Source organism: Camponotus vicinus, unplaced genomic scaffold, assembly GCF_025532165.1.
Source record: "Camponotus vicinus isolate PSW18456_S1 unplaced genomic scaffold, iyCamVici1.0 SCAF_11, whole genome shotgun sequence".
NCBI classification, from domain to species: Eukaryota; Metazoa; Arthropoda; class Insecta; order Hymenoptera; family Formicidae; genus Camponotus; species Camponotus vicinus.
Genome location: NW_028141947.1, coordinates 15,256,551 through 15,275,994, shown reverse-complemented (window position 1 = coordinate 15,275,994; position 19,444 = coordinate 15,256,551). Strand labels below are relative to the sequence as shown.

Genomic DNA, 19,444 nt, shown 5'->3' with positions numbered 1-19,444 from the left:
GCACACATGCGATGTATGTACACGCTTCATGTTACTCGCGAGTACATCTACTAAAAAAGTGAGAAAGAGGGACTAGAAAAAAATCTATCGTCGAATACGAAAATACGTGCACAAAATACATATACGTCATTATTTTGACATGATTTGTGCAACTGCACAGAGGAAAATGTATACTGTATTCAAGTAAATATTATTTATTTTAAGTATATCATAAGTTCACAAGCATTAAATTTAATTGAATATATTCTGAATTTTAGTAAGTGCAGTATTTTAGTGAAGAATATTAAATTAAAACAAAAATTTGGCTTGCTTACTACATAAAGTAAATTTGATTTTTCTTTGAAACAACTTTACAAAATTCTTGAAGAGGAAATAAATTCTCCTTTTGACTACATGATAATGAGATTTTCTAACATTTGTGATGAGTATATTTTAAGACTATTATCAAGAATATATTCTTTGTTGAAGAAAACTATTAACTACTTAAAAAAAGAAAAATAAACTGAGTAATCGTTTTTCTTGGCAGTAGAATGATATTTTTCTCTGTGTGCGACTATACAATTTACAACATCATACTTATAATTTTTAATTTGCGTAATCGAGATGTAGAAAATCATGATGTACCATAACACATGCGCTTAAAATGGGAAACTTCCGAGTCAAAAAATAAAAACTTTATATTTAAGAAGATATGGAATGTTCTCTCGAGATCGCATTAGTTTTTTGCACGATAAACCGAATCGCCTGGAAAATGCAGATTATGATGGAAAACGTGATATTATTTTTATACGAGCTCCATGCAAATGATGTTGCACGCGAGCGTGTAAAGGATCTGCGGATTTCCGGAAGATGGAATTCAATATTTGTATAGCATACAATGCAATATCGGATCTTTTAGACGTATAAATCCGATCAACCTCTACAGTTTATCTTCTTACGGAACAAAGCTAACGCTATATCGTTCAAAATGATAAACGTTTTTCGATAGGACACGATATATAATCGCATCGATGATGCAAGGGTTAATTCTTGAGCACAATTTCACGTCGAAACTAAATTTATTTTGCATTTAAAGATACAAATTTTCCTTCTCGTATGACAAATAATTGTCTTCGACATTGACGACCTTTCATTGTTATATTTTAGTTGGCGAACTGCAAAAATGTAGCAAGCGCAGAATTTCTGCTGAATTTTTCGGTCGAAATGTAGAGTCATTTATTAACGAGAAAAAAAACTACAGAAAAGACTTCACGGGCAGGTTTTACATGTCCGTCAAATGCAAGTTCATTTATTTCGACGAATGTTGTAAAAAATTACGAAACTCTCTTTCCCTCTCTCTCTGACGTTATTCGACGATTCACAATAATATAATTATTCCGAAAATTTGATGTCCAAAAACATGAATATATTCTCGTTCGTATGTCATTATAAATCTCTCGATCGAATCATCGGGCCATATGCATATGCATTTTGAAAAGAAATTCTTATCGAAATATTTCACGCTCGTTTCTCAAGCAGGATTATACTCTAGGTGTCTCGATAAATTGACCCGGGGTCGATATCATGTATTAAACACGCATCTGCAAACCAACCTAAGCACCTGACGCCGCCGCAAGACCAATATTTGCGATGAAATCCCGATACAACTACTTGGAGCGGGCGAATTCGAAGGGGATAAACACTGTAGTATATCGTAAATGACTCGGTACCCGACCGAGGAAGGCCGTTATCTCCCTTCCGCCTGCCTGGTGTAGATGTCTATGAAGAGAACCGTACATTAGACTTACTCGTAGCTTCCACTTTCCGCTTTTTACCCAGATAGTTTCCTAACAACGGCTTCCTCGCACAATATTTCGATGCACACGAGCATCCGAGCCGAATCAATCACGTATCAATCAATATTGGGAGTTACTTCGTACGCTCTCTTGCATATTTTTTTCCGACCAACATCAAACATGGCAATTTTTATTCTCGAAATCGAACTGCCTTCGTTCCTCCATCTCTCGCGTTAGCTCCGTTTTTATTCCCGCAATTAGTCGCGATTTATACGGGAGATTTTCTCGTCGCCCCGGTAATACAACGGGATGACTCCTCGAGAGAAAAAGATGTGCGTTTCGCCTGTCGATTCTTCAGAGATTCTGAAGAGCCGAAGGAACCGCGCCCCCTCGTAAATCAGGATTCCGCTGTCGCGACTGTCATGTTCAATTCCGCGCAAAGTCCTATCCCTCGAAGGCCTTTGACGAGCGCGGTTCGCATATAAAGCCTCTTCAGACATTCCTTTTCGACTCGACGTCGACAAAGCGCGCCTTTCGATAGTTCTCCGCTTTCCAATAGACATACTTGTAACCTGTCCCTCTTACGAGCCGGCGTAATGTCTCTTCTCTTACCGCTCTTTCTATCTCTTCTCGCTTTTTTCTCTCGGGGATATTTAAAGCGATCGACCGCGAACGACGGTCTTGGCTTTTTAGAAAATTCGCGAAAAATTTCTCGAATTAACATATATTCGCGTGAATGTTGAATAATTTGTAATAAATATAATATTTCTCCATCCAGTTTTTGCATATGTTGATTCTATAGACGAATGCAATTTTATTATCGATCAATGTCACCAACAAATAATGGATAAAATTTTCGAATGATAAGTTATATTAAAATTTATTCCAACAATGCTCATCTCTGAATATAATATATTCGAGCTGAAGGGTGAGCGGATCCCCAAATAATGTCATCGATGAAGCTCGACTTCTGGGGATCTCTCCATCCGCAAAATAACTGGCGTATCTTAATACGTGGGTCTTATTTATGGCATCAGACTACTCCTCTTTTTCTTGTACGTTTCGTCGAAGGGGAATAGATGTGAGTGTCGCGCTCCACGAGAAATTGTATCAAACGATTTTCGATTAGGCCGGTCGAGGAGGCTGAAGAGGAGGTAACTCCGTTCACCACGAATCAATAATAACTTTCAACTGATCGGATATCTTGCGGAAGTTTGCTGAAAAATTCTCGGAAAAGCTCTTAAGCTCATATATAGAGTGTCCCGTAAAATATGGACTATTACCTACTTCAAAAATGGATTTGGCACTTGAAAACAATAAAGGAAGTTCACTCTAAATTATGTTCGATTTCAATTTGTTTACGAGTGCATTTTAATATCAAATGATTATTTTGAACACTTGGCGAAGATATGAAGATACATATTGTCAAAATACAAAATTATATAACTCAAAATTAAAATCAAATCAGACGTATAAATTTTTTTATTGTTTTTGAATGCTAAATCCATTTCTGAAATGAGCCTCATTTATTACAAGACATTCTGTATAAAAAGCCGGAAAATTTTAAAATTAATAAAAGCCGCTAAAAACCATCGATAATCATAAACGGCAGAAATTACGAAAATCTGATATCGATCTTTTATAATGTAATGTCGAAACTTTATATAGTTATATAGATTCTGGGATTATGTATGGTTATATGAGTTTTTTGAATTTTTTAAAAAATTCTATCAGATTCCATGCCGTGTTTCTGCTTTAATTTACTCGATAAAAAATCGCATTACGCGAACATTGACCGTGCAATTTTAACGAGTACTTAAATTCTTTACCTTCTCTTAGGTACTCACGAATTCTAATAAAATTCTAAATTTATTACGCAAGATATATTACAAGTGCCTCTTAATAACTGCTCAAAATGACAAAGGAACGTCGTAAATGTTTCCTCTTACACCCGCGACCCGCTAGATCTATTTTTAATCCCCCAGCTAGCATAAATTCGCAAACATTTTTCACATCCACGCAAGAAATTGCATCGTTTCAATATCGAGCTGAAACGACAACGACGATTCATTCAGCTCGTAAAAGCGAAATACGAAAAATTACAAGTATTAAAAAGACAGCTTGTCTCTTCCAATAGCGTTTTTCATTCGTTACGTCGCGATATCGAGTCGATTCGACAGAGGAAAACGCGTAAAAAGATTCGACGAATAGTTACAGGGACGCAACGTAACAAGTGGCATCTGTTGCATTTCGTCGGTCTAAGTGCTGCGAAACACTTCGCGTCCCTTGGCGCGCTGCCAATTGACTCAGTTTCCCATTCCCCGGGAGAGAGGGGGGCGGGCAAGATGGGGGATATATAGCGGAATTTATCGCGCGCGCACCGTTGCGTTTTCATAACGCCATTTTTCCGCTCATGGTCTCTCAGCGCGTGAGGCGTTGAATAATTTATCCATGTTCGACGTGGTAACAAAGAAGCGGGAGAAAAAGAGGGAGAAAGGGAGAGAGACAGAGCGAGAGAGAGACACTAAAAATCGACGGAAAAAAGCATATCCGTTATTTCTATCGCATGTTCCGATGGCGTGAATAGTCGATGGTGAACGGGATTACCTCTCGATGACACGCTCGATGTTTAATCGATTTGAAGTACCGACTCTCCGTCGAAATTGTAACGCCCCGCGATCGTAAAGCGGCAACATCGGGCCCCTCTTTTGATACACTTTATTGCCCGTGACACGGAAAAAGCGATTATACTTATTGCACCTATGTACACACACTTTCACTATTTTTTTTCAATGATGCGTAAAAGATGAATGTTAGTTTATCTGACAAAAATATATATGATGCTTTAAATTAATAATATTATATAAAAATTATATAAAAATATATAATTATATAATTTAAAAAATTTAATAAAAATTATATAAAAATATATATATATATATATATAATTAAAAAAATTTCTAGCGCAATTCTGAGGATTCCGCAGCTCGATATTTGCACAATACATTGCGCAAAATATACGTAGTAAATTTTCTGCGTATACAATTATTTGCACATTTTAATTATAATCGAGTAAATATCAAGTTACAAATTACGTATCGGCATCATTCGTCCGTATTTATTTTTCGGACCTCGGAGAGATCCTGGGAATTTTAATAATTATTACGGTGCGAACGAGCTTCTATTAATCACGCCGCGCACATACCATGCAGTGCATAAACAAGTCATATGTGCGATAGGTAATCCGCGCATCGATGTTCGCGGAATTCTGGGATGTGTGACCAGGACGTGGACCTCGCTCCGTTTTGCACCCTTCGCGTCAACGAGCAACACGCCCCGTATCATTCGTGATTTACGCTCCCCAGCTTCCTGCAGCTAACGCCCAACTTAAATATCTCGATAACACGTGGCCAATATCCACCGAAATATTATACGGTTGTGCTCCCCCGCTTGTCGCGCGCTCCTAAATCACTCCCCCGCAGTAAATCAAAAAGTAACGCGCGCCCACCCCCCAAAGTCCGCCGGAATTATCGCTCGCATTATCGAACTAAAACAGACAAGCTCCATGCCTCTGCTTGCAATTAAACGCTTCGAACATACCGGGAAAAAATATTTGCTGATAATTCTTTACAAAATTGCCTTCGCATTCCGATGCGAAAAAGATGAACACAAGTGAACCGGTCCATTATGCGGAATAAATATATATATATAAATTCGAAAGCTTTTCCCAGAGATGCTGCTTTTAAAACTTGTATTGTGAAGGGATACTTTCCTCTTTCTCTCGGAAAATAATCCTCTCTTTCGATGACTTTTGAAAATAATATTGACACAAATCGCATATATAAACCAGGATATAAGCCGGGAAATGGGAATGTACGGCTGTGTGTGGAAATTGCACGTCGACAGCTACGTACACATCACGCAAAGGACCGCGATAATTTCATTAGCTTACGGTCACGGAATTCCGAGAGCTAGGTAGGAAGATATAAGCGCCGCAACGTGAAAACAATGGGGAACTTCTACCGCCTAACTCGTTCATGTTACCTCACCCCGTTCCGTCAAAAGAGCCAAAGCCCCTGAGTCTGCTATCTTATGTCCGAAAACTTCACACAGTTGGCTATAAAATCACACCCCCAGGGAAACTTTGAGTGCGCCGCCAAAGCACACAGCGGCATTCGTGAAAAAGAATCGCATTTTTCGCGCTTGCAAAGCCGATTAATCAAACTCGACGAGCGAGTTTTTAGCTAATGAAGAGAGCCTTAAGTAACTCGCTCTAGAAAAGTTTTCGGAATATTCCAAATTATAAAATTTGAATTACATTATATATGTAATAGCAATATTATAAAAAAATTATAATTATAAAAGTACAGAGTCAGGTAATAATCATTTTAAGCGTCAATAGTTTGAAAGATAAATTTCTTTCGCGAAATAAAATCTCTTGTATTCGAAATAAAGTGCCATGTCATTTCATAAGATGATTTCTTCAAAAAAAAAAAAATGAAAATTTATATTACATGAATTTCATTAATTTTACTTCATTCTAATGAAAGGGTAACATGCATTAAATGAATAATAAAGTAATGCCAAGTTTGCACGCATGCACGACATGAAAATAATTTTAATTTAAAAACTCGCTAGAATAAAGAAAAAGATGCGTATATATTACTCGCGCGGAGAAAATTTTCAGAGTAAATCTATCGGGTGAGCCACATAATCTGGCATGGCAGTTACGTTGTTGCCTCAGGAGTTAGCAAACTATTTCCTATTCCCCTTTTTTTTCCTCGCCCGCGCTTGAAAGTGGGAAAAGACAGGTGGAGTTGGTCAGACAGAACTCAGATAAGTTGAATAACTTTCTCGCTACTCCAAATGTAGAAATACCGAAAAGCGCAATTTTATGAACTAGACCGAATATATATAGCTACTTCCGCTCTGCATTTTATTACGAAGAACTCAAAATATATAATATCAGTTCATTTAAAACATTTTTATAAATTTCATTGCAAGTTATAAATAAATGAGAAAAATTTGTCATCAATATAATTTTCTTTTTCCTCGATAATCTTTTTCCATAGTTTTATTTACTTTTATGACTATATAATTTTTAACTTAAAAAGTGTACGAGTAAAAATGTATGGGTTATAAACAGATATTATTTAATAACTCAATACAAAGAACCGCGCGTACATTGATGCAGCAAGATGCTGTTAAAACCAAAAACGTTTTTGCTTCACTGTTTTTCCCATGTATTTCAGCAGTACCAGAATGCGCATTATTCAGTCAAAAAGCTCCAAAACACTTGAAAACGTGTTAAAACACGTCGCATATGTAAAACCAAAATGGAAAAACAAAAGTCTTTTAAAGTGCAGTGAAATGCTATCGAGCATTTTTTAACAAAAAGCCAGAATGCTTTGAAGTATAATGTAACATAATAGATTTTATTCGGTTAAAAAACAACAACAATTTAAAGCACCATAAAACATACTTAATGTTGAAATATTATCTCTTTCCTTTCGAGCAACTAAAAATATTTTATTCTACATTATAGTGACACATAATCTTTTTCTGTTTTTATTTTAAAAACGTATCGCTTTTCTCAATACGATTTAACACCGCATTTCTTTATTCTTCGCTGTGAAACAAATTATATATTTCCGTTTTAACTTCATCTTAGCAGAGAGAACAATATTTTTCGCTTACAGGAAAAATCTACTATTACTGCTAAGCACTCACTGCGTTTCTAGCAAAAGCATTTTTAGCCTCTGTCTCGAAGGAGTCATCTCTGTTGCCAACCTAAGCAAAACCTCGAGTAAAATGGTTTTCGTACCTATGTGTGCTTTTTGTGTGAGTTTATTTTACGTTAACTGATTTTCTTTAACTCTAAAATTACATAATTTTGTAAAAAAGAATTACAAGAATTAATATAAAAGAAAAATTATTTCGATAAATTATTTTCCTTTAATTTACTTTTTTCAATCATTTCCTTATAAATTTATGTAACTTTAGAAATAAAGAAAATAATATATTTATACATATATTCATATATTATAGCATTATTACATTAATTTGATTATATTTTTGTATTATATTTTTCAGTACATGTGTCATTTAGGAAAGAAAAAAAAATTTGTAATTATTTTTCATTATAATAATAATTAATTACAAATTTTCCCGTTCTCTTCTAAATAATACATGTACTAAAAAATATAATAATACAAAGAGGAGAGATTCAAATATATTTTCATTTTAAACAAAATGGTCCTATTAGCATCTCGAATATGCTTATGCGACGATTCGTTTTTATGCTTGACATAAATCATTTTGATGCTTCAATTAAACGCGTCTTTACTACTTACCTCAATATGGAGGAATATCGTTCTATAGCTGATATTAAACGATGTTATCCGCACTGTAAATACCATATTATGGCGAGAACACAAGAATGGCTATCGTTATAAGCCAAAAGTAATATTCCATATTTACTTTCTCTTCTTTTCTCGCTTCTTCTTTCTCTAAAAGATCTCTCGCGCGCTTCATTATATCCCGGAGATTTTCTAAAACCTCGATAACGATCTGTAAGTACAGTAGCTGTCTATTCTACTGTCTGCTTTTCTCGCGTCTTTTGCTTATCGATCTTTTCTCTTCCTTGCTCCATCCTCTCAATCTCTTCGCTTCCATTTTACTCTCTCGTGCTTGCATATCGATCGGTCGACAATAGGAATCCATCGGGACAATCAAAAGACGAGGAGAGAGAAAGAGAGAAAAGAACGAGATGATGAAGAGCGAGAAACGTAAAAATAAATAAAACTACTAGCGACAAAAAGTTAGAAATACAGAGAATTTACAAGAAATGTGCATTCAACATAAACATTAAGTATTTTTAATAAAATATAATATACACATTTCTACACGTATTGTGCTTGGATGCTGTGGTCGCAAGCAAATATTTTGTACGTGGACGATGTATATTGTCTTGCATACAAAACGAAAAAGTCAGACAAAGGTCTGTAGAGATCAAAATGTCTGCAATTTCTCTCGAAATTTCTTTATCAAACGATAGATTCAGTTAGTTGTGAAATGTAGTACAAAAAAAGATATTCTCGAATCAAATAGATTTTAAAAAATTATTTTGTGTAACATAATGATTAATACATAATGCATAAACTATATTGTCATCTAGTGAATCAAGAGTTCAATTTAATATTCCATTACTATTAACTTTAAAAATCCTTTAGATTTAATTAACGCTGCAAGTTTTTATATCGACAATCGCGCGACCTTTTACTGATTGTGATGAATCATTTGTTGATGTTGTTAAATTGTAGAATCTGTCGGAACAAAAATAAATTATACTTTATAATAGTTAATTGCAATTATTTCATTAACGGAGACTCGTCTAAGATCTTGATCGATCTCAAGGTGCCTTCCAGCAAGGTGAATAAAGCGCAATGTGACGTAATAGGATGATGGTTGACTTTGATGAATAAAGCTAGACACGATAAGGTCGTTTAAAAGTTAATCGATGTTAATTACTTTGTTACCTCTTATTAGAACGCTTGCCATTTTCCCGCTGAGCGTAAGATGGTGTAATCGTGTCGATTAAAACGCGCTTAGATAAACCTCCCGCCGTGCCAATTTGTTCGGCTCCATTCCAAAACAAATTCTCGCCGCTGGGTTTCGATTAATATTAAAAACAACGTAATAAGAAGTTTCGAGACGTTAATGTTTTAAGATGATTAATGGTTGAACAGTTTTTATCTTTGACCCTTATTCCACTAATTTATTTTCTAGGAGCAAGTTAATATTATTTTTATAAACAATATGTTGTGCGTATTTTGCATAAAAGATGATATCTATATAAATATACTTGTTTTTAATTTATTGTGTGTTTAATAATTATTAATTTAATTTGTATAAATCTATTTCTATACATTTTACTATATAAAATTTTCTAAGAAAAATCTATCATTTGATTTATTTAAAATTATATAATTAATTAAATTAATATAATTATATAATTAAAATAATTCAATATATTTTATTGAATATATTTTATTATAACCAAAAATATATTATTTTATATTTATTTTAGATTTATTCTCTCTCTCTCTCTCTGGACTATATGTATATTATATAGCCATATATTTAATTTGTAACTAAATTTTATATAAAATCTATAAGCAGTCCCCATTAGTGCATGGATGAAGATTCAATTTAAATTTTTTCTACATTATGAGAGTTTCAATATTACGTCGAAAAGTTTTAATAGCGTGTTAGATTAGGAAAAATTGTAAAATAATAAAAGTCATCTGGATAGAATCCGAGAGAAAAAAATTTATGAATTATTTTACGAGTTTCGCGTAAAAAGATTTAAGTCTGCCGATTCTATCTATATTCGATACACGGTAAACCAAGTGCATTTTAAATTTTACATATATTGATGTATTCATCATGATCCTTCATAACCGACACTACTTAATTATTCATAAGAAAAGTAATTGAAATATTTCGCGTATACAAACCGAGTTTAATTTATCCGACATAAAATTGACGTTTGTATAATCCTAGAAGAGTAATATAACGATTAAATCGTAATAAGATAAAGACACAAAGGAGAAAACGGATATACTTATTCTTCCAGAGCCGAATTAATAATGCATAAGTAATCGGATACTTAACAAAGTAATGGCACAGATAATATTGTACTTGTAATTAGAATCTTATTGTTATACGCATTTGCATCAACTGCGCAGCTGCTTAGCTTACAGGATCAATTCTACCGTCGCGGGAGCAGCAGGATGACAATATGTATCTTTTGCGAAACGGCTCGTAACGATCTCGGTATCCTGAATATACAGGGTGTCCGAAATAAAATAAAATTGAAATCTGAATGATTTATAAATAGTAAATGTTGGAAATAATTGTTCAAATAAAAATTGTGAAGTATATAGGTGGCAAGCTGAATATGATTTTACCACTACCCCACCATTTTTAATTAAACAATTATTTTGTAACATCTACTTTACAAATTATTCAGGTGTATTATTTTATTTCGGACACCTTGTACAATATGTATGATACAACGCAACTTTTCCCCGAATAAGTGAATAATATCTATACACGCAATCATAATTATATGTTATGAAAGATATAATTTTTTTAATATATATAAAAATATATAAAGACAAATTATTATTAATTTATACTGTTAATAAATTTTCTTCTTAAGATTTTATTATGTATTAAATTCACTACAATAATACACACACATTGGATTAACAAAATTGTATATTGTAATATTTTCTATTATAATTAAACATCATGATTTTTTTTATTTCAAAATTTCTATTAATCTATAATCTAATTATCTATTAATTAAACAATTAATATTTTATATTAATTGTTTTCATTATTAATTATATTCATTATTAATTACATTACATTATTAAATTTGCATGCGTGTATGCGCGTGTGAAGCAATATTGTAATTATTCCTCTAAATTTTTTATTTTTATTTTTATTTTTACATATTTTGTATTTTAATTATATAAAAATATTAATAGTGAAAAATAGTTGTTTAAAATGTTGATAATTAATATCGCCCAAGAGTATTTTTTATGTCAAAATTCTTCGAATTTTTCGAATACCAAAATTCTGCTAGAGACGTTTTGTTAGAGGTGTTTTCAAGATACCTCTTGTGAGAATGTAAAAAGGATATGACTATAAACGCGGGAAGTAGAATGACCACATGCTTGGTTAGCCAAGAGTGACTTTTCTCGGGAAACGTGTGTCCGCATAATTCAGTATTTTAAAGTACCTTTTATCTAGTAAACTTTTGACAAAAACACAAATATGTGAAAATATAAGAATACTGTGAAATATATATTTGTGCTTCGAAATATGTAACTTATTGTTAGTTGCAATGTAGAAATCTTGAAAATCAAGTGAATCTAATTGTAAGTGTTATATTCAAAGCAGTTTACTATACTTTAATTAAAAATTTTATCGCGTAGTATTTTATGTACTTTATTTACTTTGATATAGGCAGTATATTTGTGTTCACTAGAAACCGTCTGATATTTTTATTGAAAAAATCCAATGTTATTACAAAGAACAGCTCCGAGTATTAATCAATCTTGAAAATTTAGTTAAGTATATATTTTTTTAATAAAACAAAATATATATATATATATATATATATATATATATATATATATAACTTTACTGAAAAAATTAATATTTGTTATTTTCTATTACATATGATATTTTTGTGAGAAAGATTGCGATTTTATATGACTGCAATTTCTAAATAATTCATATCAAATTATCTAAATAATTCATATCGAAAATTTTGATGTTGTAAATTACATTATAATCTTTGTACATAAATGTACATAATTTCAAAATTTATGTACATTTTTGAACTTTATTATTTTATTTATATGCACACACATAAAGATTATAATGTAATTTACAACATCAAAATTTTCGATATGAATTATTTAGATAATTGATATGATTTTTCGCTATTTTATTATACGAAATGTGTTCAACACTTCGCAACGTAAATAAATTTATTATTTAAGTATTTCAATGGCACGCTATATATATTGTATACACTTATGTACTCCATTTCACGCTCCTCATTAAGGCATGAATGACAATAATGTACTATGAAAGAAAAAATAATAAATAGGTCGACTTTCATTATGCTCTCAACAATAAAATGCCTTTTTCTGGTTTTTTTCTTCATCTTTACGTTTTTCTTTCATGTGGGTTAAAGAGAAAAGTAAATTACTTCCGTCTTCAAGCTGTGAGTGCGTCCGGAATAGTGGTACAAGGAGATGATTCCTTATGAAGAAATAAATCGAAGCACAACAATGTGAAAGCAAATTTTTTTTGTAAAAGACTTTCCAAAAATAAATATAAAAAAATTATAAAATTAGCATATTTATACTCATTTATATAATTTCTAATAACTTTGTAATATATTATATACAGGGTGTTAGAAAAGTCTGGAGTTAGAAACATAGTTGTTTTTAAGAAAAAATATGTAATTTGCAATTAACAATTCCATATTTTTTCTTAAAAACAACTGTATGTTTTCTTTACACCAATTGATTACTCTCATTATTTTGTACATAAAAGTATTAAGGTAAGATAATCGAAAAATGAATATTTTACTAGATATTTTATGGTTTATATAAAATTAAGAAATTATTTCAAGCCTCATAACTCGAAAAGTACTCAATGAAGAAATACTTTATTATAGTGTTTTGGAAAGCTCTCGAGATAAGCTACAATAATAAGTAATAAAAAATAGGGGGTCCCATTTAAAAAATTCTAGGTGACCTTGCTCTGACCTTGGCGACGCCACCCAAGGTTAAACTCATAGCGCCAGTAAATAGATCTTTTGAAATCCTACAACTTTGGTTGGAAATATTTTTCTCAGAAACGTTTCGTTTTCGAGATATTTGACCGTTTCCAGACTTTTCTAACACCCTGTATATCCTCGACTTTATATCACTACTGGCTATCGAAATATGTATAGAAAAATTCAACACATTTTGAAAAGATAAAAAAAATCTTGATATTTTAAACAAAACTTTATCAATAACTTAAATTACTCTAAATTATTAAATTTTTTAAATGGAATATTATGTATTTTTTATTTACTATTAATATTAATGTAAAATCATTAATATAGTTATTGTTGAAACAAACATTTTACAATATATGACATAAGCTTTTAGAAATCATTCAAGTTTAAAAAACGTAAATATCTTATTAATAAATATATTAATTTTTCAATTTTTTCTAATCTTGAACGCATTTTATATATTGTAATACTCAATTTATCATAAAAGCTTTTTGAAAGATTAATCTAAAAAGTAAAAATCGAGATCATTTTAAATATTAAAGTATGTGATTCCATTAGAGCATTACATTCCTGAAATTTTATTTAGAAGCAATAACTTAAATAAAAATGGAAAAAACAGCTTTCACCCTTATTTATAAGAATAAATATAACTAATATTTGCTCGAAATTAATTATTTGTAAATATGAATAATATTTACCCGAAATTAATTATTTGTAAATGTGAATAATTATTTGTTCGAAATTAATTACTTGACATAAAATGTATGAAACTTACTTTTAGAAATTGAAAATTACATAAATATTATAAAAATATGTCAAAATTAAATATTGATATTTATGTTTGTAGAAAAATATTTGGACGTGTACAATAAACATTTGCAAAGGTATTCACGTCAAATATACGAGTTACTTTTTGGCTTTTATTTCTGCTTCTAGTTTTTGGCAATAGTGCCAGTTTCATTTTTATTCATTTCAGTTTCTATTTCCTAAAATAAAGAGTCGTTAATATCTGTTTTCCTAAAATGTCTCAAGTTACCCGAAATAATTGCTAGAAAATATCCAACCGCAGGCATTTACATTTCTATGCAAACCGCGCAGAAATTCGAGGCACATGCGATTTACTAATTAAGGCACTCGGCTTGAGATAACGTTGCGGAAACGCGAAGCTTATCGCTGGCCAAAAATGTCATGCGTGTCTCGCAGACATTTTCGTTCGTTTCGTGTGTTCGGTAGGGCTCGATGCTTTAATGCTTTCGCGAGAATTCGTCTATCGTACCGAGTTGCATATACTCTTTAAATCGACGCATATTGATTAAATACGGATTCGGAATTAAAAGAATTAATCTCTTCCGACGTAGATAAAATTTGAGAATAACAAATGTCATATATATTTCTGGAAATTATTATATAAAAAATAAATAATTCAATTATTATCATATAAATAATTAAATTATTATCATATTTCTGTAGATGAGTAGATAAATAATTAAATTATTATCATGTTTCTGTAGATGAGTAGATAAGAAATTCAAATTCCTAGCTAGAGATGAAAGACTCAAATTCCTAGAGACTCACTGATTTATTAAAAAAATGCGAGAGAGATCGCGACTATTTCAATAGCATTGTCCTGTCCAATTTATATAAAAAATATAGCAGATATATAAGTAAAGAAACTTGCAATTTAAGATAGATTACCTTATGAATCTGTCGATTAATTTCGAGATCGGCAAATTGCACGAGCGTCCAACCACGTCGCAAAGTATCGACGTGAACGTCGAGAGCGAGCTTATAACTTTTCTTCGCGGGGTCACATCGCTTCGAGGCTAAAGGCGACGATATACAACATCACGACAGGGTGCTTTAGTGGTCGTTGCAAACAGCTTAAGCGAAACTGCCGAATAGGGGGGCCTATTTTCTGCAAGAGGATTCGAGTCGATAGACCTCGAATACGACGTGTATTTGTACGCCTCGCGTTTTGCATGCGCGTTTCCCACGCTCGTGTGCTACCGCTGTATAAAAGAATGAAAGAAAAACAAATGCGACAAATTCGTTCGATGGAAGAGCTTCGTCGGAAGAGAGTTGGAAGAGACTTGTTTTTCATTCAACGTAGCTGAATGCAAAACTACCCCCGCGCTTCCGTTTTCCTTCGCGGAAAAAGCTCGCTCGATACCAACGTATTCGTTGACGCTCCCATTTTCACGAATAGCGGACATTCGCGACGTGCGTTTCCCCCGATAGCGAATTCACGCGACTGTAGTCGCGCAAATTAAAACTTTATGAAAGCTTATCGGTCTATACCGAACGAACATTCCAAAGATTAGAATTTCAAACGCGTATAAAGAGAAAGAGAGAGAGAGAGAGAGACACATAATCCGAGACGTGTCGATTTAGGCAAACGATAATTCAAACAACACGACGGTCGTTCCCTGTAAGTTTTCGTCTCCGAGGAGCCCTCGTAACTACTCGCGAACTCCATCGAAATACTAATGCGCCGCTATTCGCGCATAATACAGATAAATCACCCTTGATTTCCCTGCAGTCGCGCCACATCTCGGCGCCGTTTGTATTTTCGTTTCATGAATATGTAGAATTGAAAGAACAGCGAAAGAAAACCGAATTAATCCACCGTAATATTTTTAAATTATCTTATCGCGAAGATGAGATAATTTAAATAACCGACTGTATTTTTATACAAGAGGACAAGCGCGTTTAACGCATCGCGTCCGTAAAACTTTACAGCGGTTACTGTGTTAACTTCAATCTTTTTCGTAGCGGGACAATGTGATACGACGGAATTTAAAGATGGAAACGTCATTATTTGAGTTGGGTTTGCGCTTTCGCGAGCAAGTAAACGCTCGTTCAATGTATCGCTGTCCATATTTACACAAGATGAATAAATTATAAGACTTAAGAGCGATTTTTCTGCTTTTCGGTTCAACCGAATATCCCTTCGAGCTATTCATACGGCGCCGTTTTGTTCCACCGTGATTTATCCTGGGAGATACTGAGAATATAACGTCACAGCGCATTTCTGAAACGTGCATACAGTCGAGGTTACAATCTCGACAGCCATTGAAAATTGTAATATTGCTGCTTCTATTGTTTTCACCTTCTGTCATGGAAAATTCCATAGTTAAGTAACATCCTGGCAGCCCGACCGCATGCAAATTTCTTGATAATCGAATCGACAATACGATTAGAATCCGTTACCGTATCTCTCGATTCCTACGTTCGATAATCTCTCATCGCTATTTTGCATAATATCGAATATCCAATCTGCGACAATCTATTTTCGCGAATAATTCTCATATATTTATAGCGTAATGCAAAAAGATAAAGAGAAAATAGACAAGTAGCAAAAAATTAATAAATTTTCGTTTCTTTGTGTGTATTTCTATTTCCGTTTATAAAATCGGATTAAAATTTAAAAAGCTTATTTTTTGTAATCAATGATAAGATTATCTAATAAGACTATTAAATTTTAAATTAAAATAATTTTGTTTATTTTTTAATTTATTAAAATATAAATTCTCGCTTGTCACTATTTTTTTGGAATAACCGCTTATGAAACTGTTTCTTGATGGAAAGAATTTAGTACGGTCTTCAAAACAGAATTTTGAACACTTATGCGGATATCGATATTCATTCGAGTAGTTTATAGACTGAATTGAATATTTTATTATTTATTTAGCGCGATATCATAAGAAATTCTATTCTTATTATTAAAGTTTTTTATTATTATTTAGTTTTTAATTAATGTTAATCATCGTTATACATTCTACAATATCTTATTTTTCTCTCTGGGATAGAAAAAATATACGATATAGACTCAATAATATGAACGAGTGGAAAATAGCCATAAAAAGCAGCGGTTACATGAATTGCTCGTTAACGATTCTAGATGCTCCATATAATTGCACGTTAAAAGAGGTGGATTCAGCTTTATTTATAGAGTTCGATATATTAGAGTCCATCACGTTTACCGATGAAATTGCGAAAGAATATCTGCCTAGCGCGGAAAAATGAGTTTGAGCTCCAAACGAGCACTAATATTGAATCCTTAATATCTTTATAATTGACAGAGTTAGAAAATGAGCCATAAATATCTAATATCTTGAGACATAATATCCCATAAAGTCATAACGCATCAGCAAAACTATCATATTACTCTTAATCCCTTAGAAAAAAAACTATATATGTTCAAATCGTCATGCATCACAAGGACGTGTAATAATACTTTACATAATTCGTTAACAAAAAGCACACACACATGTACGTGTAATTATAAATAGTAACAGATATAAAACTGATGGAAAAATTTTTTAATATAACGTTTAAAGAAAATCTCAGATATTTATCGGATATCGATATTCAAATACCTCGTACAATTAAAATCGAACAAGATATCGTTTTATTATTTATTTAGCGCGATATTATAGGAAGATGGCAATTAATCCCTTAGCTGTATTTAATATGATAGAGTCTTTTATGCTATAGCCCCTCTAAAATTGCAAAAAAAATTATATTTCATTAGAAATTTTCAGAATATTTAAAGATAAGCGATATAGAGACGATGATGCATTTCACTTTACCTCTACCAAGTAATACGCGTAATGAAGTGAAGTCTCTTAGCCCTCGATTACTCGGCTAAGGACAATGATGAAGGACTGTCAATACTAAATGATCTCTGCCAGAAATTTCGAGTATCGCTCGACGATACGATGACATCTGTCAATATTTTATCGATACGAGGCATGTTTAAATTCCTGTTATCCGCGAGATAGAAATGCTCCGCTTACGATAAAATTCTCTCGTTGATAACGCCGAGGCTTTTACCAGCAGGATAAACTTACCGACAACCGTCGGTAAGCAACCCTTTCGCGTGTCTGACTAATATTCGGGCTCTACTACTTGGGAAAATTACCCTCCGTTTTGGAGGGTACTCGAACAGTAACGGGGAGAACTATGTGTCTCGCGTAATATCGAAAACGTATCAAATTAATTCAATCGGCTATTTCTCATATCCAAGAAACAGAATAACCATTCTTTCGCTTCCTCAATAATTTTTTCAATATTCGATATAAATTCAGCCATCAAAAGACTCCATTGTCACGATGTTGAGAAATGTCAAAGTTAAATTTGCAAAGGAAAACTATTTTAACTTAATTTATCACAAGCTATAGTTATCATATATCACATGCCAGAAAAGTTTCATATTTCTGTTCAAAATTAAATATATTGTCGGAATTTCCAATTTCAAATTTCTGAAAACTGACATGATAAAGCATTTTCGAGAATAAAATCAAGCAAAAAACTTGAAAAGAATAATTATTCCATTTCTCTTGAATTGACGTCTTTTTTGTATAATAAATCCATTGCACTTAATTATGCAAGAATATAATATTTTTTTTAAATACGAATTGTATGAAAATCGCATTATTGATGTGCTACTGTAAAATATGATTTCATCTTTATCTAATAAAGCTACAAAATGAAAATGATGATAGAAAGACAATGCACGCACAATTTTAGAGATAAAATAGAACGACATTTTTAATCGCGTACGCGAAAAGACATAACTCAAAATTAATGATATTGTATATTAAGTTATTGTAGTTTCAAAATAAGAAAAGTAAAATAAACGGACGTGAATTTTATAATAACCGCAGTTTTTTTTACCTTCCATCGAAGTCTATGACTTTATAAATAGCATACATTTATTTATTCTATATATTAACAATTATTATTGTTATTAATTATTGCAATTTATATACGATATATTTATATTATACAAAAGAGACAGAGAAATGTAAAAAAAATATATTTATATTATATACTAAATTATATGGTTATTTATATATTGATGAAAATATTGAATCAGTAATTTAGAAAAATAATTTTTCAGAAGAAATATAATCGATTTCGAAGAGTTATATCATTAATGAGAGTTATATCTCGGCTATTTCGCAAAACGAAAAAGAAAACAATCGCTCACCCAAGAGCCTTCGTACTGATGAGAGGTGTCTTCAGGTTCAGAAATCCATTTTTCTTGGTAGGTTGCTGTTGCTGGCTCGAACCTTCGCCATTTTCATTCTGGTCCTCGAGATCGTCGTCCTGTTGCTTGGACTTTCTAGCGCGCAGATAAAGCCACATCGCCAGTGCAAGTCCTATTAAAATTGCAAGAGCTCCGACTGTTCCGAAAACTGCTGTCAATATGACGTCACGACGTTCCATTCCCACCTGAAATGCACAAGAAAATACACATCAATCGAGATGAACGCATTTACGTCAC

General features: G+C 32.3%; 1 protein-coding gene across 4 annotated transcripts in view; it reads right to left on the bottom strand.

Moving 5' to 3' along the window:
* Syt7 (Synaptotagmin 7) overlaps positions 1–19,444 on the bottom strand; it is a 148,696-nt gene that overhangs the window by 77,782 nt on the left and 51,470 nt on the right. For all 4 annotated transcript variants that reach the window (XM_083082996.1, XM_083082997.1, XM_083082994.1 and 1 more), the window contains one exon: positions 19,148–19,392. In XM_083082996.1, coding sequence (XP_082939122.1) covers positions 19,148–19,386 — 239 coding nt within the window. In that variant the 5' untranslated portion in view covers positions 19,387–19,392. The remainder of the gene's footprint in view (positions 1–19,147; positions 19,393–19,444) is intronic.